The sequence below is a fragment of the Cajanus cajan genome, chromosome 2 (genome assembly GCF_000230855.2).
Source record: "Cajanus cajan strain Asha chromosome 2, NIPB_CcT2T_4, whole genome shotgun sequence".
Classification (NCBI taxonomy): domain Eukaryota; kingdom Viridiplantae; phylum Streptophyta; class Magnoliopsida; order Fabales; family Fabaceae; genus Cajanus; species Cajanus cajan.
Genome location: NC_138518.1, coordinates 81768961 through 81791604, shown reverse-complemented (window position 1 = coordinate 81791604; position 22644 = coordinate 81768961). Strand labels below are relative to the sequence as shown.

At 31.2% G+C, this 22644-nt stretch overlaps 3 protein-coding genes and 1 non-coding gene across 5 annotated transcripts; 1 reads left to right on the top strand and 3 right to left on the bottom strand.

Annotated features, from left to right (window-relative positions):
* Positions 1-328: 328 nt before the first annotated feature.
* LOC114916198 (uncharacterized) lies at positions 329-2994 on the bottom strand. The gene is made up of 2 exons (XM_083069311.1): positions 2813-2994; positions 329-1399 (listed from the first exon to the last, which is right to left on the bottom strand). Exons 1-2 carry the CDS (start codon positions 2992-2994, stop codon positions 1000-1002), a joined length of 582 nt encoding a protein of 193 aa, XP_082925437.1. The 3' UTR covers positions 329-999.
* Positions 2995-3950: 956 nt separating this feature from the next.
* On the top strand, positions 3951-4057 carry LOC114916217 (small nucleolar RNA R71). Its single transcript, XR_003804601.1, has one exon. It is a non-coding gene; the product is annotated as a small nucleolar RNA R71 (small nucleolar RNA).
* A 901-nt stretch (positions 4058-4958) lies between these two features.
* LOC109799954 (sulfite exporter TauE/SafE family protein 3-like) lies at positions 4959-8982 on the bottom strand. 2 transcript variants are annotated; one of them, XM_083069310.1, is made up of 9 exons: positions 8675-8982; positions 8513-8577; positions 8385-8412; positions 8208-8290; positions 8035-8121; positions 7871-7921; positions 6213-7664; positions 6049-6142; positions 4959-5711 (listed from the first exon to the last, which is right to left on the bottom strand). In XM_083069310.1, exons 1-7 carry the CDS (start codon positions 8871-8873, stop codon positions 7455-7457), a joined length of 723 nt encoding a protein of 240 aa, XP_082925436.1. In that variant the 5' UTR covers positions 8874-8982; the 3' UTR covers positions 4959-5711; positions 6049-6142; positions 6213-7454. The 2 variants fall into 2 exon arrangements, with proteins under 2 accessions (XP_082925436.1, XP_082925435.1); XM_083069309.1 differs by having other exon boundaries at positions 4959-6142.
* Positions 8983-10026: 1044 nt separating this feature from the next.
* Positions 10027-16917, bottom strand: LOC109799847 (sulfite exporter TauE/SafE family protein 3). The gene is made up of 12 exons (XM_020360487.3): positions 16429-16917; positions 16070-16229; positions 13503-13703; positions 13344-13408; positions 12975-13002; positions 12801-12889; positions 12632-12718; positions 12422-12472; positions 11775-11996; positions 11601-11694; positions 10785-10925; positions 10027-10294 (listed from the first exon to the last, which is right to left on the bottom strand). The coding sequence occupies exons 1-12, from the start codon at positions 16624-16626 to the stop codon at positions 10203-10205; spliced, it is 1428 nt and encodes a 475-aa protein (XP_020216076.1). The 5' UTR covers positions 16627-16917; the 3' UTR covers positions 10027-10202.
* Between the last annotated feature and the right edge of the window lie 5727 nt (positions 16918-22644).

Below are 22644 nucleotides of genomic sequence, written 5' to 3'. Positions count from 1 at the left end.
TGGCCTCCATCTGTAAGCAAACACTCCATAAGGGCATGTAAAGGCTATCTTTTCTTGATCTTCAGGGGTCACTGCTATCTAGTTGTAACCAGAATAGCCATCCAAAAAATAGTAATACTCATGCCCAACCAATTTCTCTAGCATTTGATCCACAAAAGGTAGTGGAAAATGGTCCTTCCTTATGGCTTGATTCAATCTTCTATAGTCAATACACATACGCCAACCTGTAACTTTTTTGGTGGGAATGAGTTCATTGTTCTCATTTGTCACTACCGTCATCCCACCTTTCTTGGGTACAACTTGAACAGGACTCACCCACTCATTATCAGAAATTGGATAAATAATACCTACATCCAATAGCTTAATGACTTCTTTTCTCACGACTTCCTTCATAGTGGGGTTAAGCCTCCGTTGTGGTTGACGCACAGGTTTAAAGTCCTCCTCCAAACAAATTTTATGCATACAAACAGTAGGACTAATACCTTTTAAATAATCAATAATCCAACCTAAAGTAAATTTATGCTCTCTCAACACCCTCAAAAGCTTTTCTTCCTCAACATTAGTCAACTCATTGTTCACAATTACAGGGTTAAGCTTCTGCTCATCTAAGAACCTATATTTAAGGTGGGAAGGGAGTTGTTTCAATTCTAATTTTGTTGTCTCTTCCACTCCTCTCTCACTTCTATTTAGTTCTTTTACCCCTCTTTTGGAACTAAGTAATGGCTTAAGGGCTTCTAATTGATAAACACAAACCACCACCTCTTCATCATTCACCTTCTTACTCAACTCCTTTGCTCCCATTTTTGTTAACAAGGCTCCCTCTAATGGACCCTTTCTCATATATTTTCTTATCTCTTCTAACACTAGAGCATCAATTATTTTCACCTGGAAACAATCCTCCTTGTCCACCTTATGCTTCAAAGCTTCGTTTATAGAAAAAGTAACTTTTTCATTAGCCACTCTCAACATCAACTCACCTTGCTATACATCTATCAATGTTCAACCTATGGCTAAAAATGGTCTTCCCAATATAATTGGGACTTTAGCATCTTCCTCCATGTCAAGAACCACAAAGTCAGCTGGGAAAATAAATTTATCCACCTTTACTAAGACATCCTCCACTACGCCATAAGGATAAGTTACTGAATGGTCGGCTAGTTGTAGAGTTATCATAGTAGGCTTCACTTCTCCAATGCCCAACCTTTTAAAAATGGACAAGGGCATCAAATTGATGCTTGCTCCAAGGTCACACAATGCCTTGCTCACCATTAAATTTCCAATCTCACATGGGATTACAAAGCTTCCTGGATCCTTCAACTTGGGAGGTAATTTTTGTTGAATTATTGCACTACACTCCTTTGTGAGCATTATTGTTTCATCTTCTTGAAGCTTCCTTTTTCTAGATGTTGAGATTTCCGTTGAAATTACTTTTGTTATTATTGTAAATCATTTTAATTATATCAATAGACTCAAACACGGCAAGTATATCGGTCATTCAAGTAGTAAAATTATCGTATCCACGGGGATTAGTAGGTAAAATAAGCATTTATTGACTATTCGTGACTAAAGAATAATTTCAATTTTGTAGTTTGTCATGTAATTGTGAATTGAAGAGTATGACTACTGGAATGTTAACTATAAAATTATGGTTTGTGTGTGGAAAAGGGGTAGAAATGGTATTATGGTTTTGTGAGATTGTGGGGTCAGATATCACCGAACGTCACACTAATGAATCCTTAATCTCTTGTTATATCCATTGCTTAGTCAACCCATAAGTTTACTCAAACCTAATCCCTTAGAGTAAGAGCCTAGGTGCGGATAATGAATATCAATTCCTTGAGTATCCAATACCTACACCCGCATTACGGGTTAGGGTTTAAGACTACTAATGGGCCAAGCTCCATTCCTAGATACATTTCCCACTAGGCATTTGTTTCAGAGCTAGTTTCAAAGGTTATTTTCCAATACCCAATGGAACCTATATCATGCAAGGAGAATCAATCCAAAGCAAGCATTAAGAATAGAAACATACACAACAATGAATAAAACAACACGTATATATCATTAAAACGTAAGGATTACAATAGAGTACGTTGGTTACATCTAACCCCACAAAACAATGGGTAGAACCACTCAAAACAATGAGGGTAAAACAAAAATAGAGATGGAAGAGAGAATGAAGAACCGAAGGAAAGACCCACACACGAACGGTCCCAAGCTCTGGGAATCCCTTCCTCAGCTCCTAAAACGCGTCCAATGTGCGAATGAGAAGAAAACCCTCGAAAGTTTCTTCAAATACAAGCTTGGGAAGTCAGATTAGGGTTACACACCCGGCGCATAAGTCTTTGCGCCCAGCGCAGGGCCTTCCAGGAAGGTCAAGTACTCTCTGCCTCATGACACGCCCGACGCAATTCCTTTTACACCTGGTGCAATGCCTTCCAGAGAGTTTGAGATACTTTCTGTCTCGATCACGCCCGGCGAGGGTAGTCTCGCGCCCGGCACAACTATGACTTGCAGAGGTGAGATACTCTGTTTCGATCAAGCCTGGTGCGGGTCATCTTGCGCCCAGCGCAGTCACTCTTCTATGCTCCTTAGCTCCTTAGATTTCCAATCCTATGGGTCTTCAATCCTCAATTCTCTAGCTCAATACCTGCACAAAAAATGAGGTGTATTAAGGTATTGTTATCTAAATTCTGGGTTAGTTATATCTGCACAAAAAATGAATCAAAAAGAGAACAATTATCTTGCAATGGTGCAAAGGATGAGTGGAATTGTTCAATAAGTCTTATCCAAAAAGAAGTATAATTGAGACTTAACACTAGACAGCAAGTCCTTCATGAATTTAACATAGCTTGGCATTTTCTCTAATGCTTCAGCAAACGGAATATTAATGTGGAGCTTTTTAAAGACATGAAGAAATCTTGTAAATTGCTTTTCTTGCTCTTTTTTCTTCAACCTTTGAGGGAATGGAACAATAGGAACAAATTCTCTCATTTTATCACTCTCACTCACTTGCCTTTTATCTCCGTCATTCTTTTTCTCACAATTTATCTCATTTTCATTTTTTTCACTCTTTTTCTCTTCTATTTTTTTTTTCTACTCTTTCTATATCATCTATTCCTTGCCTTTTCTCTCCTTCCACCTCACTCTTTTTCTCATTCATTAACACCTTTCCACTCCTAAATTGAATTGCCTTACATTGTTCCCTTGGGTTGGTAATGGTGTCACTAGGAAATGTACTAGGAGGTCTCTCTGAAAGTTATCTTGAAATTTGACCAATCTAATTCTCCAAATTTCTGATTGAAGCTTCTTGGTTCTTGAAATTTGTCCTAGTCTCATTCATGAAGTTGGAAGTTTGCTCCACAAAGGTAGAGGTTTGCAAAGATAATTTTTCTAAATCACTCTCCAAAGTAAACATCTTCCTCCCTTGATTGCTAGATTGTGTTTGATATTGGTAAGGAGGCATTGGTTGGCTAGATTGTGCTAGACCACCCCAAGGTCTATTTGGTGGATTTCTCCAACCTGCATTATAGTTATTAGAATACTGATTCTGTTGTTGCCCCAATGCATTAACATGTGCTTCTTGTTGAGTGGCTTGACATTCACCATTTTGATGCGTTCCTCCACAAAAATCACACACCAATAAGGATGATGTATTAATAGTTTTAGCTTGCATACTACCTAACTGTTGAGTCAGATCAGTAATTTGTTGGGTTAACAGCTTGTTCTGAGCTAAGATAGCATCCAAAGTATTAACCTCCAATACTCCACCTCTCTTATTTTGGCGATCAAACTGTATATTCACTGTATTATTTGCCATCAATTCAAGAGTTTCCAAAGCTTCCTTTGGTGTTTTCAAATTAAATGACTCTCCACTTGTTGCATCCAAAATTGCCTTAAAAGAGGGTGAAAGGCCATTATAGAAAATTTGCACCTGCAGCCAATCTGGTAAAGCATGATGAGGACACTTCCTGATTAGCTCTTTGTACCTTTCCCATGCCTCATATAAGGATTCAGATTCTTGTTGCACAAAAGTAGTGATCTCATTTCTCATTCTTGCTGATTTGGATGGAGGAAAGTATTTGTTCACAAATTTTGTAGCCAAATCATCCCATGTAGAAATACTCCTTTGAGGTTGTGAATGAAGCCAACTCTTAGCTTTATCCCATAATGAAAAAGGAAAAAGCCTCAAGAGGACTGCATCGTCAGTAGCTCCGTTGATCTTCAGGTGAGAATTTGGATCCTCGGAAGCTGCACCTCCAAACTGATTTTGTTGGATGACTTGTAACAGTGCAGGCTTAATTTCAAAATTATTGGCCTGAATAGGAGGCCTCACAATGCTCTCTCTGTAACTATTAGGATCTGGCATAGAATAGTCCCGAAGGGTCCTCCTCACAAGTTGTTCTGCCATTGTTGATGCTTGCTTTGTTTGATTAAGTAGTGTTTGTGCTTGTACTTGTCTTGCTCTGTCTCTCCTTTTTTTTTGCACTACTTCTATTCCTTCTAGCAGTACGTTCAATTTCTGGATCAAAAAGCAAATCCTTCATGACATTAGTACCTCGCATAAACAGCTTAGAGACACAAAATACTAAAATACAAAAAATTCTAAAATAACAAAAATAATAACAACAATAAAAAAACAAAAATAATAACAATAATAAAAACAAAAATAAAAAAATAAAACAGAACAGGATGAACTATCTAAAATTTGCAGCTCAAAATCTCAAGTCTATTAGATCATTAATATCAATAGAAAATTCAATCTTCGGCAACGGCACCAAGAACTTATTGCACGTATGGAAAGTGTACCAATCGTTACTGTAGTAATAATATTATCATCCTCAGGGATTGAATTTGTTGAATACTAAATTACTAATTTACGTTAATTTTGAGCAATTAAAAAATAGATGGAACAACGAACGTAGAAAATTAACAAAATTTCACTCAATATTAAAATTGTTAGAGAATTAATTTCATATTATTTCCTATAGATTCTTACCCTTTTCAATTGATGCAAGAATTGTAATTACCCACTTGAGTTTATTAAGAGTTATTTACCCCTAATCCCTTAGGCAAGTAAATCTATTCATTGAACCCTAATCCCCAATTCCTTAGGACAATTATGAAACTCAATAGAATCATGAAGAACAATTATCATATCAAACACAAACTAATTAGATATGCCCAATTTTCCAATTGTGACAAAACCTAATATGTTCTATCTATAATCGTAAACAATCTCCAATCTCCCAATTGTAAAGTTGTTCATAGAATAAAGATTAGAAACATGGATAGAACACTGAGATAATTAAAATTAACCAAACATCAATTGACAAGGTTCAGAAACTATGATCCAGAATATTACATCAATATTCTAACAAAAAGAAAATTAGTTCTGCATAATGAAAAAGGAAAAACCAAAAAAGACTGATGAGTCGTTCATCTTCCGATGGTGAGTTGATCTCCTCTTGATAAGTCGTTCCTCTCTCTGACTATTAGTTCTCCTTTTTTTCTTCTTCTAATTATTCCTCTTTTATTTTCAGACTCTTTTTTTCTTTTCTTTTTCTTTTTCTTTTTAAAATTTTAAGAGTTGTCTTTTCCTCTTCTTTTCATTTGGCCCAAGCCCACAACCTGTCTGCGAAATTTTCTGACTTCAACTCTTCCATCTGGATACTTGTTCTCTTTAAACAATGATTTAAGCACCTAAAACACTTATTTACAAAGAAAAACAAGAAAACCAAAAGTGTAATATAAAACAAAGATAATACATGATAAAATCATTCAAACAATGCAATAATATATGCAAATGGCCTAAACTAAAGTATGAATGCAAAGACAATTTATACACACATTAGCTATAGTTACGAAGTAAAGAGCTGCAACATGATCCAAACTTTATCATTCAAAAATCCATAATATATTGCTATCTGTATGCTCTTGTAGAATCCTCTATTACTATGTATATGCTCTTGTTGCATCATGGAAAAATTACCATGCTCTCACATATTGTTAAAATGCCTTGAGTTAAGTCCATTCATCAATACTTACCATAAGGAACAGGGAAACGTTTGAGAAGGTAATATTCCACCACTGCCAAAGATGCAGAAAATGCTATTACCAATGTTGATGTAGCACTTGCAACCTTTGGAAAATTCTCTAGTCAGAGTGAATTCCAAGTAAAATTTTCAGACTTTATGGCAAAAAGAAGGTACCTGATGAGGAGGAATTCCTAGTCCAAGGAAAAGGGGTCTCAAAATCATAGTAGTCAATAGCGGTCGGAGCGGCCGCTATCGCGGCACTCCGGAGCGGAGCGGCCTCACCCCGCAATGTGGCTGCTGTCGCGTGGCGGATTTTTGTAGCGGCTGGAGCGGCCGCGTCGGAGGCGTAGCGGAGCGGCCCAAATCGCGGATTCGCGGGCGCGATTTCAGACTTACCCTTCATTAAGGGTAAGTCAGTCTTTTCAATGGGCTTTTTTTGCCCTAATCATCCCTTCCCTCTCGCGATTTCAGACTCATCCAAAACAAACACCTCGGCTCGTCTCTCCCTCTCTGTTTCTTCTTCTTTGGCGATCGCGTGCAGCTCCGACGAACTCCGGCTCCGACGCACCTCCATCGGCGACGCGCCTCCAGCTCCGACGCACCTCCGACTCCGACGAGCCTCCAGGTCTGACGCAGCTCCGACGTGGCCGCAAGCTCCAATGCGCGTTTGTCTTCTATTCTTCTTCCCCCGACTCGCGTTTGTCTTCTTCTATTCCCCTATTCTCCTTGGTTCTGTCTTTTATGCAACATGCAACATATTTTTTTTTAATTATTTATTAAATTATTTCAACTGATTTTTTTTTTAATTTTTGATTAAATTTAATTGAACAAATTTTATTTTTAAATTCTGATTAAATTTAATTCAACAAATTTTATTTTTAAATTCTAATTAAATTTAATTCAGCAAATTTAATTTTTAATTTCTAATTAAATTTAATTCAGAAAAATTTATTTTTAATTTCTGATTAAATTTAATTCAGTTAATTTTATTTTTAATTTCTGATTAAATTTAATTCAACAAATTTTATTTTTAATTTCTGATTAAATTTAATTCAGCTAATTTTATTTTTAATTTCTGATTAAATTTAATTCAACAAATTTTGTTTTTAATTTCTAATTAAATTTAATTTAGCAAATTTTATTTTTAATTTCTGATTATAATGTTTAATTTTTTACTTACTTAGAGCTTTAACACTTTGTTTTGGAGACATTTTATATTATGTATTGTTTGAGTACTATGAACTTTTAATTATTAAAAATGTTTAATGCATGAATTTAGAGTTATTTTTTTTGTTTTTTTAGCTTTTATATATATATTATTAATTATTTAATATATATAAATTAATATTTAAATAGCGGTTATCCCGCTCCGCGTCATCCCGCTATCCCAGTTTTAGGGTCGGCCGCTCCGCGCCGCTATCCGGGATTGACTACTATGCTCAAAATGAATCCTCCACCAAGGCCTAGCAAACCAGCAATCATGCCAGCAAGTGTGCCACAAGCACAAAATAGAATTAAAGGCAACACTCTCCAATGTGTTTGTTGATCTCCCATTGATGCTATGATTCTCTTCCCTTTGTATAGACGCACAGCCTCATATGAACTCATTCCTACAGCTATGGGGACCTGAAAACAATCAAATAAATACATCAAATAGTCACCATGATATAGATGGTTCATTGGTTCTAGAACCAAAAATATATGAAACTATTAGCTCTTAGTACTCAACACTCAACAATGAGGCCATTTTGGCTTGATTGAGATCGAGAGTGAAAAATATAAGATGACAGCTATGGTTTTCAGAAATTAAATTCTCCTATAGTAGTTTATACCTGAAGTAGATTCAATAGCCAATATAACCGCGAGCAAGTTGTTGTGTGTATCTGTTTCAAAACAGAGGCATATGTTATGATCATATTATGTTGAACAAATAGCTCACCAATGCTAGAAAATGAAAAACTCAAATTGTGAGTAGAACAGCTCATGGGATACCAACTTTTCCAATCTCTAATCCAAGTATCATGATCCAGCCAGCAAAAAGAAGTCCAAGTTCCTTCCAACGAATATTCTCAATGATAGAAACCTGCATGACAGTTTCAGATTTCATTACAAAGAATGAATAGATATTGAACATATGTGGAAGCAGAAACTGTCTAAATTTTGAACTACCTTTTTCCTTGATTGGTTGGTACTGTCTTTGGCTGAATCTCCTGTTTGAATATAATGTGCAGCATCTTCAGGACTTCCAATATCTGATCAGATTAAAAATTAGCATGACATGTTTGATATAAACACTTTATATCTCTATACAGAATACTAGAAGAGAAATACTATCAAACAGTTTACCATCTATCTGTGAATTCTTCCTAGCTTCCTGGAATCATAACAGGTATGCATTAAAACAATGCACCGAAATGCAAAACATGAAAAAAAATTCAATATATAAGAGAGTAATGTTGTTTTGTTTAGGCAACCTTCTTCATAATGGTTTCTTGCTTCCATGTATCAACACCCTTAAAGAAGGATTTAACTGATATGCCTGTTTCACATTCAGATTACATCAAGGGTTGGCAAAGGAAAGAAAATAAAATAGAGCTAGGACTGAATCCAAGTTTTAACTTTTAAGCAGTTCTTACCAACGAAAAATATGATTAGCAGAACTGTTAGCATCCACTCAGGGAAGATGACATTGAAAGCAACTTCAATGCTGATTCCAAGCATCAACATTGGTTGGAAAACAAGTGCTAAGTCATAGTCAATGACGGGCAAATCAAGGGTGGGTTGTCTTTGCCTCAAATTGTAGAAAACTGTTGCTGTTGCTCCACCCGTAATCATGCCTTCATCAAACAAACACAAACATAGATTCTGTTCATATAAGTTTCCAAAGAAGAATATTTAAAACAAGCTTAATAATTGCCACAAGTACAAAGCAAATAACATGACTTTAGGCACAAAGAATATTTCATTTTAGTATATGCTTGTTAGGTGAAGATTATTTTTCATTTATATATTCTTTGTTGACTTTAACTTTAGTTGATGTGAAATTTGTAAAAAACTTTTCTTACACTAAAGACCGAACATCTTAAAGATGAAATTTATAGTACTGGACATATGTGAGTAATCTAATAAAAATCTAATAGCAACAACATTTGCTAGGATAGATTCTGTTACCATATTAAAATGTAACTTTTAACTTAATCTAATAAAATTAATTTGTAAGTTGAAGATTTTTACTAACTTATACTTTTTTTTTTTTACTTTCCCTCTGGCAAGATCTCAAACAACATTTTTATTGTTGATATTTAATAAATAATTATCATGAAATTAGTTGCTCACTCTCAAAGCATCATGCTTTATTTAATAAATTTAATATTAATAACTGATGTGTATTTTTTTTAATGGAAATCGTGATGTTTATCTTTAATATATAAATTATTAAATGAAGTAAATTTTTAATTGAAATAGGAATCCGGAGGCTGCTTGGTAATTTTTGATAATGTTTAAATTCAATCAAAATTTAGGTACAAGAAAACAACTTAGGTCAGAGTCGTATTGATAACAAGCATGCTGTCCTTGTTCTTTGTGTTTATTGGCTTATCTCATCTTTTATCTCTTATACAATTACACATACTTTCTTGGCGATTTGTGGACAGTGTATAATTCGCCTAATAAACTAGTAAGTGCTTTAAATAAGCCACAAGCACTACGGTTTGTGGAGGGTCCAAAACCAAGAGCTTTAATGTTAAATATATATCAAATTCGTATAAATATTTGAAGATTGAATTTCTAAATACAGAGGAATTAAAAAGATATAGTTATGTACAGTCAATGTTCATCACCTCCTTTTGAATATTCTTGGAAACTCGTTTCATTTAATGAAATGTAGAACACATGTATGGAATTTATGGAAAACGTGTGTGAATATATCAAAAATTTGTGTTTTAGAATATAATTGGTATAAACAATTTATTTGCTAAAATTAAAAATGTTTAACACAAAGTTGTATATTAATTAAACTTAATTAGTAGTGCGTCTTTAAAATAGTCATAGATTTTTGCTGAATAATCAATTAGTTAAGAAACAAAGATAAATTTCTTAATACAATTCTGGAAAACACAAAACTGTTGTGAAGGGCATCGCACTTGGAAACTACACATCTCCATTTTAATTTCTAACCCTGTACGAGCAAAGGTCTTCAAACCCCATGTACTCCTTCTTTTCAACCCTTTTAATGAAGTTTGCTATGCCTACTCCACCTGTAATTTGGAAAAGAAAAAAAAAAAAGTTAAGTCATTGTAAATTTGTAATATACTACTTGGAATGTGAAAGCATGTGTTTTCTCTAAAGTAATTTTCTTTTTAAAGTAAGCAAGTAAAAATGTATGCTCACTATTTGTTTAATTTGAAATGCATTGTGTTATTAAGTCATCTTCTTATTACCAAATCATATTGATGAATGAGATGGTGTGGCAAAAGGATAAATTATTATTAAATTTTTGTATGAAAAAAACTACTTTGAAAACTTTTATCATATGAGTATATTCCAACTGATTCCAGCTAAATTCATTGATATTTTATTCATATTTTTTACTCACTATAACCAAAAGCAAGACAAGTTGTCTTTTGTATTATAATAAAATAAGATGTGAGTAAACAGCAGCCACAAGTTAGTAATAGTACTGATACAGTAGTACCCCTGATCACTAAAAAGGAAGAATCCAAAAGAATCTCTGAAAATTGCACTTGCCTAGTGATATTCCACTCACAAAAACTGTGAGCGAAAGGATGAAAATGATCAAAGAGGTTCTCCCCAGTATAGCAATAAGCTTTCTCACCAAATGCTGCCCAGAAAGTGCAGCAGCAGTGGCTACAGCTACAAAGTAAAGTGCTGCAAGATAATCAAACATATTAGCAAGTAATTTAATTTGTACTTATAGTGTAACAGCCTCCTTCTTTTAGATTTTAGTTTAATAGTTATCTAAATAAAAGATATCATCTTTGTTGTGGAGGTCGGTCCAACTTATGTTCGATCTACCCCTTTAAAAGATATAACTAGTCAGGATTTATCTAATATGAGTCTTAGATAAAACCGAATTAAGGTTTTACGTTAAAAAAATAGACTTAACACATGACACATGAATTAACAATGACAATAGCCACATAACATAACTACGTAACAAAACTTTTTCGCATAAATGACCTTATATAAAGAGACTCCTACACTATGTATTCACTCTCTTTTGAATATACTTGATCTATATGCTGAAGTCCTTGTAGTATCACCACAAGAACTTGGTATCGCCATCACCGGAACTGCCACACCACCATCGGAAACATAATCCTCCACTATATTTCACAACAGTCTGGTATAAAAGTCAAGTAACTTTGCATGACATGACAGCTTATGATAATATTACACTATTTATTCTGTTACTACATATATCATTTATTCTTTCTTTTAACCAAGTAATTAATCACTAGGGCCTAACTATGTGTGTGCACGTGGAAATGATAGAATTACTCCTGTAATTCCTTTAATTAATGTCCGTTGATCCGTACTTACCGTAAGGAATCGGGAAACGTTTGAGAAGGTAGTATTCTACCACTGACATAGATGCAGAAAATGTCATTGCAAAAGTGGATGTAGCACTTGAAACCTTGGTAGAAAAAAATCCCAATGAGTGAGTTCCAAGTGGACCAACATTAAAATAGTCATACAAGGATAAAACGTACGTACCTGAGGAGGAATTCCTAATCCAATGAAAAGGGGTCCCAAGATGAATCCTCCACCAAGGCCAAGCAAACCACCAATTATGCCAGCAAGTATGCCACAAGTGCAATATAGAAATAATTGCCGTACACTCAAACGTGTTTGTTGATCACCCTTTGAGGATATCACTCTCTGCCCTTTGTATAGAAGCACGGCTTCATATAAAGTTGTTCCAACAGTGATCGGGACCTGAAACACAAGGGGACAAAAAGAAAACAATCATCACCATAATTGATAAGCTAAATTACTGAAAAAAAATTAATTTGGTCCTTTCGATTCAATTGAGACTATGACATTAACTCTATGAAAACGTGGCACAATAATATGATGACACATAATTGAACAGAAAGACAAGACTAAATTGAACTAATTAAATAAAAAAAGAGATTAAAGATTAATTTAGTCTAATTAAGATTATAGCATATGAAAAAAATTGATATTATATTGTTGGTTCAATGGTTCAGGTTCTGCATCCAAATTTGAAGTTAAGGCCAAATCAAATTCTTGATGTTCAACACTTGATTTCATAACCCCACATTGGCTTGATTAAGTTGGAGAGTGGAAACTATAAGAAAACTTTAGTTTCTAGCTATTGAATATATAGTATTGTGTACCTGCAATAGATTCAATACCCAATACACAGCTGAGCAATTTGTAGTGTAATTCTGTTTCAAAAAAAAGGCATATATAAGCATCAGTCTAAGTTCAAAGGTCTCCAATACATGCAATAAAATGAAAAACTGATATACCGAAAAACAAATACTTAAAATGTACCAAAAATGTTAATTAAAAAAAATGAGTTGAAAAGCTCATTAGACACTAACTTTTCCTATCTGTAGTGCAAGTATCAAGATCCACACAGTTACAAGAAGTCCAAGTTCCTTCCAATAAATATTGTCAATAACAGAAACCTGCAGAGCAGTTTTAGATTTTATTAGAAAGAATAGGTGTCGAGCACGGAAATACAAGCAGCAACAGTGCATTTTCCACTACTTTTTTCCTTGGTTGGTTGGTATTTGTTTGACTTCCATTGACCGTTTCTTCTGTTTGAAGTTGTGCAGCATTATCGGTTCTTCCATTATCTGATTAGACTGAAAATTAGCATGACATGCTTGATGACTGCTATACTAGTTTATAACAGAAAAAAAATAAAATCAAAACACTTGCCATTTAGCCGTGAATTCTGCCTAGCTTCCTGGAAATATAATTTGGATGCATTAAATCAAAGCAATAAAATTAAAAAAAATAAATAAATAAGTTTGTTAATATTCAATTTAGTCCATGAAAGTGACATCTTGAATTGCTTTGGTCCTTAAAAAGTGCATGTCTATATTAGTCCTTTAAGGGATGTACTTGTTTACAAGTTGAACACTTATAAGTAGGATAAACTTGTTACCAAATTGACACTTTTGATAACCATTTATATAGAAGAAATATTTCAAGGATGAAAGAACACAAGTGCTTTACTTTCGGAGACTAAATTGTGTATTAATTCAAGTAAATTTAATATATAAGGATGAGGTATGTTTAAGCAACCTTCATAATAATGGTTTCTTTTTTCCATGTTTGGACACCCTTTAAGAATGCATTGACTGAAAGGCCTGTTTCACATCCAGAGTCCAGACTACATCATATGATAAGTAAGCAAAGAAGAAAAAAAACTAGAGCACAGATTCAACCTTAAGCAATTCATACCTATGAAAACTACTATTAACAAAGTTGTTAGCATCCAGTCAGGGAAAATCACATTGAAAGCAACTCCAATACTGATTCCAAGCATCAACATTGGTTGAAAAAGAAGTGCTAAGTCATAGTCAATCACAGGCATGTCAAGAGTTGGGTGTCTTTGCCTCAAATTGTAGAAAACGGTTGCTCCCGCTCCACCCGTAATCATGCCTTCAACAAAAAAACAGAAAAATACAGAATTCACCCATATAAGGGTCCAAAGAAGTACAATATGATCATGGATAATTCAAAATTGACAACATGCTCATATTGTATCTAATTTGAGTAGCCATGGTCAGAACAAGCTTAAAACTTGTCACAATCACAAAGCAAATGTGTTTTTAGTAGAGTTTTACAAAGGATATTTTGTCCTTTTTGGTTTAATTATTTTGATATTTAACATATACACTACAGAAAATGAGTGCACATTAGTCCTTGCTAGTGTTTAACCTTTTTTTTTCTATTAAGAATTATATTTGTTACGTAAAATAAAATAGAAGCATCCTTGAGATAGGTTTCTCTATGTTCGATCTTCAACGTGGCCCAATACTTTAACGGGGTCATTTTTTAGAGGACAAATTACTTATTGTAATTTTGCACCTTTTCAATACACCCTTCTATACTTTTCGGTATCACTAATTTTGCTTGCTATACTTTTCTTTATTACTTTTAACCTTAACGTTAAAGAATGTTTAATGATAAAAAAAAAAAAGTTTATAAAAAACAAAAAAATTGACAAAGGATAACATTAAATGTAATTTATTCTTCTTTAAAAACCAAATTTGACTCGATCATGACTCATGATCCAACTAGTGAGGATGTCAAACTTAGGTAAACTCGGATGCATTAAACACTTTATAGGTCTTGGGTTTTTATCTTGCTGTTGAGCATGGTTTGTATACTTGTTTGAAATTCCCTTGTACACCTATTTTGATTATAATTGAACTTGATTGACTCTTGTACTTGTGCTCTTTACTTCTTACATTATGGAGTTTTTTCGTGTAAAAAACTTGGTGTCTCTTGATTAATCTATATACGTTATTCAATTTTGTCATATATACTTGATAGATTGTTTTCCATAGATTCTTACAAGTGAGAGGATTTATCTTTTGTTGCTCATTAATCATTAAATATTGTTGTTGTCCCCTAACAGGAATATATATATAGCTAGATTTATTATTTAGTTGAATTAGAATAAATATTATAAACTTTAAATTAAGATTGAAAATGAACCGGTTCGAGGTGAATCAATCTCAAATTGATAAAAAAAAAAAAAAAAAAAAATCATCTCAAAGTCTAAGTTTGACCCAAGTTTAATATGATTTTAAATATAATTTATATACTTAAATATAATTTTAATTTATATAAATTTTTAATATAATTTATATATTTGATATTTATTTGTATATATAATCTATTATAAGTTTTATTATATATAATGAATATTTAGCCTATATAATACTAGTATAAAATTAATCTAATTCTATATAATTCATGTTTAACTCATTTATTTAACAAACTTAATTTTTAATTTATTTAATTTATCAATCAAGTTTAACAAATTAATTGACAAATCAAGTTTTCAACTATCATTAAGTCGATTTGGTTCATATGCTTAAATATTTTCTTTGTCATTAATTATAATTGCTTTCACTTGATATTCATCGAGTCACACACCTAATAGCAAACATATAGAAAGATGTTTTCATGTGTACAGACCATAACAAGAACTTATGGTAGCTGTTATAAACTTGATGCAACGAGTAGATGAATTGATTATAGTTATAGTTTTCGTGGAGATTCACGAAGCTGAGAAGCAAATAAAATGTGCATGCTCTAAACTATGCTATAGGATTCTGGAATTGACAATTTTTTTTCTTGAAACGTGTATAGAAGAACTCGCAAAAGAAGTACGGTTCCACACCTAGTTTCTTTAGTATAATATATTAACCTCTAGGGGTCCACACCTGGTTTAAATTAGAAATCCTCATAAAAGCCTAGCTTAGAGGGGAAGTCCAAACTTTGAGTTTGAGACACGTTACTTAATTATGTACGCGTATTTGAAGTCTCGGACTTGATTAGATGAACATCTTAATTAAGTTATTCATCTAACTTGGACTATATTTGTTTGGTAGAAATTTATTAATACACTCTTTACTAGCCACAATTAGGAAAAAGAATAAAGAAATATTATCTAAATGAAATGAAAACTAACGAAATGAAGGTGTTATTCAAGAATTAATGGTCATTTTATGCATCAACTCATACTAGAGAAGACAGCTCCGAGATCTAAACGTGCATGTTAAGAGTTTTAAAAAAAATAACCATTTCCTCCAAAATGGTTGTTTATCAAACATGGTACACGTCAAAACATGCAAATAATTTAATACTGTTAAGAGTTTTGGCATTGAGTATCTATTAAGCAAAGCAAGCTAGTACCACCCGCATATGCCATGCAATGCATCTCATAACCCAATGCTATAATTTTTTAACAAATATCAGAGGATTGAAGAAAAATATATAGTTCGAGTTCTTACATTTTGATATTGCTGTTGCTGATCTTGCATCGAATCCAACAATAAGGGTAAGCATAGGCACGAAGATGCCACCCCCACCAACACCTCCTACAGTCCCAAATGCTGATCCTAGGAACCCAATTATGCTCCCCACTATTATTTTCCACCCAAATTTCATCCCCTACAACCGAAAAAACATAAACATATCACAAAGGTAATCACGATTCCACAATTCAATGTCCTTAATATAATAAAAACACTATGCATGATCATTAATTAGTATCAAGTATCAACCCTAGAAAATCTTATTACTATATTGTGGTTACTTGAAATTGACTCAAACTAAGAAGTATGTAAATTTCTGAAGTGAACACTCTTACCGGCCATGTGTGTTTGTAAAAACCCTTAACATGATCATTAGTATCAACCCCTTTCGTCTCATTGGATGCTGACATTGTTTTCTGGTCTGTATTTTGATGAGAAGAAGTAACATAGACTGAAAGAAGAAGAAAAACAATCAGAACCCTTTCAGCAGCCAATTTCACACCCCACCTTCTCGATCCATGCATAGCCTTCATTGTACAACTCTTTAATTATAAGATAAAGAGCAGTTTTCAAAATCCAATCAAAGTCCCTTTTGTACTATGATTTTCCTAAATAAGTTGCTTCAAGATGAGACCATACACAACCAAACATGCATAGAAAATTTCAAATTCCTGAAACTCGGGAATTGCTGATGATACTTCTTGCAAGTTCAATCAAAACCTAGGAAAAAAAAAAAGAGAAGAAATCTCGAATTAGGTTAGTATTGATGATGTTAACATGAGTGGTCTGTATATGATTTCTGTTCACTTCTAAATTCTAATATATGGTATATATCTCGTGGAACCCTTTTACACTTATTGAAAAAGAACTTCTTCAACACACTTTCTTATCATTATCAACTGGTGTGACGTTTACTATAAAATAATTGTAACAAAAATAATATAAAACGAATATTTTTTTTTCCTTGTTTCATACACAGATATACTTTTTATTATTCATAAAAATTTAGATTAACACAATATCTCATATAATGATAGAATTAATCTCTTTTAAAAAAATTATAAAATCGAATTCAATCTTAAATTTTAATCGGTAAAAATAAAGAGACTTGATCAGTTTTATTTTTGCAAACATATATACTCGATTACATGTAAGTACACAATTTATTTTAAAATATTTTTGTTCCATATATAATATTATATAAGATCATGGTTCAAATTTCCTAAATTAATTAAAAAGGGATGGAACTTAAAATAAACACGAGGTCATGATAACAATAAAGAATGTTGTAAAAGAAATGTAATGATGATATTTCTTGTATAAGATATACTTTATTTGTTGACGTTATTTGACTGCATTCAATATCGTGTACAATTAATCAGTATTTAAATTTTTCTTTACATATTTCAAATCTATTTTCTTAAAAGTTAAAGTGAATAACACTAATTGTCTCACTTTAGTTGCAAGAAACCACTTCCAACTTTCTTTGTTCATATGGACTTGGAGAGAATACTCGTGCGTCTTATACGGTAATGAATTAACTATTGCTTCTAACATAATCCAGAAGCACGGCGCGTGGAGAATCTCCAAAAGTTTTTTTTTTTTTTTTTAACCTTTTTTATACATAGGATTCAAAAGCTTTGATGCTCAAGTATATATCAAATTATATTTTTTTTTATTTATTGAAGTTTAAGTGTTTATGCATAGAGTTATCAAAATATATTTACGTATATAATAATTGTTTCGTATTCGTTAATTGACATGTTTTGATATTTTTATTAATAAGAGTCATTATCATCTTGGCAATACATCTAAGCTCCATTAATTCTGTAGGGATATCAAGTATTTGTTTGATTAGGAAAAAAAATGTTTATTTTTTATTTTATAATTAATTATAAAATGATATATTTATATTTAATTTTTTTCTTATTTTAATATTTTATAAAAATGGGAAATATATACAAAAAAAAAGTATTAGTTTAAACTATAAATAAAATTAAATAACGTGATATTTTGTAAGTAATAAATAATTTTTATTAATGTCTAACAAATATAATTTTTCTTTGCTAATTATTAATATATATATATATATATATATATATATATATATATATTTTGGTTCATCACTAGAGTATTCACCGCCAACAGCAATGACTAATCTACTCGCTACGTTGGAGACACCTCAAGGGGTGAGATAGCTGGCCCCAAGATTTAACGTGGTTGCATACACAAAGGATTCAAACCCCTAACCTTAACCAATAATATTAACCAATTAAGATAAGGGTGTAAGGTTATAGGTAATTAAGTAGGGAAAATTATAAATAACCAATCAACTATTTGTATGAAAATTTCATCTTGCACTATTTATCATTTATGTTCTTTCCAACGCTTTATAATGACTGAAATTTGTTAAAAATAAAAAAAATTTAAATAAATATTAGCTAATAATAATAAAAAATATTAAAGATAATGTTGTGTGATCCTTTCTTGACGATATATCTAGATTCAATTTTTTATATATAAATTTCGAAGGTTTTTATTTAATTTTTTAAAAGAGTCGTTGCTTTGTTTTCGTTTTTTTTTTTTTCCCTTCTTAAACCTTATTTGATTGTCGTAATCTTTGAACATGTTTTTAGTCGGTCTTTTAGCATGCCCAGGTTATATATTAAATATTTATTTTATATAATAATATTTTTAAAAATTATATATACAAATAATATCTGAATATATAAAATTTATTTGAAATTTATACTAATAGATATTTTGAAATATATAATTTTCGTATGTGAAAGTAATATATGTCTGTTTTTAACATTTTATTGATAAATTTTTAATATTGTTAGAAACAAAAGTTTATTCCTTTAGTTACTTTGAAATTTTAAAGTATCAAATAAGTGTTATTTCAAAATTTATATATATAAAAAAAAAAAAAAAAAAAAAAAAAAACAAAGTCACTATAAATAACATGAGAAAATTGTAAAAAAAAATAATTAATTAACTATTTACACTACAAGAAATACTTTATATAAGATATACAAAAAGTATTTATATATATATATATATGTATAAAGATAGATAGATATAAATCTATTTTAACATATAATTACACATAACTTTAATTTTAATTTAGAGTAAAATTTAATAATATATATTATATGTCACTATATAATTTATAATTATATTTTTTTACCAATATATTAATATATATTATATCTATAGTATAAGTAAAACTAATTTTTAATAATAAATAATAGAACATTTGTCACCATATAATAATTTATTTTATAGTGTCATGAGTTTTAGTTTTTTTTTTTTTTATTCCTTGACTATTTAAGATAAATGTGTCTTATATTTTTTTCTCATTTGAATCACTTACGTGATATAAAGAGAATGTTAATTTAAGTTTTCAATCTTATGAATTAATTAAGAGTTATATATAATTTTCCACTGAGAGGTACAATTTTCTGCTATTGGTGGAGAGAATTCAACTTTAATTTAAGTCAACAAGTGATCGGAAAAAGTGTGATTTCAAAGTATTGTTTAGTTACATTAACTATATTTACTGAATGTTGATACGTCATAGAACAAATTAATTATAAATATAGAACACTTAGCATTAGTATTCATATAGAAGAGGAATATTTTTGGGTGTAATTAAGCATATTCCCCTTGAGTATGTATGTACCCAAGTATTTAACTTTGTTTCCTTAAGTTTCATACTATTACCACTCGTTTTCATGCTTTTTGACTGTCTTCCTCGTGAAGCTGCTGCATGGCCAGCCTGTGTAATGTTCACCATCGTCCATTCTCATTCAAACTATCACTTTCTTGCACTGTCCCATCTAAGAAACGCATGTTGTAACATGAATTTTCTATATAATTAATCATAAAATTTTTAAATCTTAAAGAGTGCTACAACTATATTAATTTAAATTGATTTATTTCACACTAAAATAATTTTGACAAAACTTTTTTAAGTATCTGTAATATCTTAATTATATAGTTTTATTTAGATTACTGTGACTTTCTGTATTTATATGTGTATAACTTTTTTTATCGTAAAAGTCTAATGTTATTAATCATTTTAAATTTGTAAAATTTAATTTTGTGGCGTACGTCATTTCCTTTCTTTTCTTAGTGCCTAAGATGCCATTTGTCTCCTTGTCAAATTTTCTCTATCATTCACGTCAATTTATTATACCAGCAGTGAGGACTGGGGAGTAAAATGTTTTCCAACTCCTAATAAAAATTTCTATATATGGACAATTGTGTCACATTCTAACACATGCATATGTGGATATTGGCTAAAAAGAATAATACACGAAACAACAAAATATGTAGGCCCGAATTCAATGGAGCAGCATAAAAACAATTTACTTGGTTAATACCAAAACAAACGAATTAAATGATGTGATTATCACCTTATTGTTTTTTTTTTTCTGTAGAAAATTTTCAGCGTCAAGTCAATTGTGTTGAGTGCGTGAGAAAGGTAAAGCTTTTTGATACTTTTGTTTAATTTTTATAGGGAAAGTAAAAAAGTAATTTGTCGGAACCAGTTTTAATTCCAAGACTTTACACCTTTCGTGTGACACTTTAATGGGATGTAGATGGTAGAGTACATTATATATGATCATTATTGTGATGCAAAGATAAATGCTCGTCTAGATCGTAAATCATTTTATTGTTGTTTGTGTTGCCTTTTACATGGATGTCTTATTCTGAGCACGCAGAACTAAATGTTTTATTTGTAAAAATACAAACATGTCTGAAAATATTCTTTTATTAGATCATTTACTGGTTTAATGGTTTGCTAGAGAGATTAGTTACATTATATAAATATAACCGTGTCATATGAGAATGGTTTGTTAAGGTAAAAATAAGAATAGTTTGAATCCATAAAAAAAATTGAAATTAAAAGATTTACTTAAAATTATAATATTTTTAGATTTTAATATATTTTTAATTCTCGTAAAATAGATAATTTTGATTTTGCTTTCTATAAAAAGTTTTTTTTTCTCATTGTTCTAAAATTTATAAAAACTTTTTTTTATTATAAAATGAGTAAATTTTGAATTTAACTCCTAAAAGAATTTTGCTTTTCATCTCCTGAAATCTAAATTCATTATTTGTAATCCCTAATGATCATTTTAAGATAGATAAATAGTATTTATTTTAAGAATTTATAAAAAATTTAGAAATATTAAATAATTATATGATATCCATAATAATTTTATATAACATATAAGATGGTTACTTAATCTTTTAATAAATAAAAAAATAGTTAAAAACTATCACATAAAAAATAAGGACTAAAAATAGTATATAGTTCTACTTTTATAGGGATGAGTAATAAAGAATATTTTTTATAGGTATCAAAATTAAAACTTGTTAATTTTATTAGGACTAAAAACACATTTAAGTTATATTTCTTATTATTCTCATTATTATTATCCATATCATTGTGACTATCACGCTATAAAAGGTGATGATAATAGCAACAATAATAATAATGGTGGCACAAGTAAATTTTTTAGTGAATCTTTTAATTTTAATTAACTTCCTTTTTTTTAGGCAAAGAAAAGATATATTAAAAAGGAGTACAAGGAGTACTCTAACCCATAATACAAAAAACTAACTTCAAAATCTTAGACATAGATATATGAAACTAGCAAAAATACTAACTACCCAATGAATACAATCAAGTGCTTGGACAACTGTTGTTAGACATTAGTAACAATGAATACATAGATATATGAAACTAGCAAAAATACCAACTACCCAATGAATACAATCAAGTGCTTGGACAACTGTTGTTAGGCATTAATAACTCTCAAAACCAAGTAGCGAACTCAATGACAGTAGCATCTTAGACGATAGATTATGGCAGCATTGGCGAGAAATAAAATACCATCAACAGATTGATCTTCAGCAGCAATTATAAGAAACAACAGTCACAGTCAGCACTTAGAAAGTAAGATAGAGAGAACCCATATCAGGATAAATTTAAGCAAAAAAATGGGTTATTAGACCAAAGAGCAAAAAGGTATTGAAAAGCTAAATCTTTAGCCTTTAACCAATTCCAAGATCTCAGCTTAATTAAATCCACCACATCTTCAAAATCCATAATTTTTTGAGAGAAAACTACCTCATTCCATGCGAGCCAAATTGACCATACTGTTACCAACCAAATAGAAGACCATCGCACCCGGTTAACAACATTACAATTTGGGACCCCCACAAATTGCTCGAAATTAGCTAAATCAGTACTATTCTGAACAAAGGAGAATCCAAACCATTGAAGACAAGATATCCATATTTCAAAAGCATAGAAACATTCGAAAAGGAGATGGGATGAGGTTTCCTCGCATAGACCACACCAACGAGTTACATTTTCGTACTGTCAATGTTAATATTTGCATGTTTGGGACGATGAAAGAAAAAAAATAATTGATAAAAATAACTAATTAGTCTTTCTATTATAAGATAGAGTATAGGAATTATTTTTTCTTCTAAAAAAAATAAAATTATGAAATTTTCATCGTAACCATTCA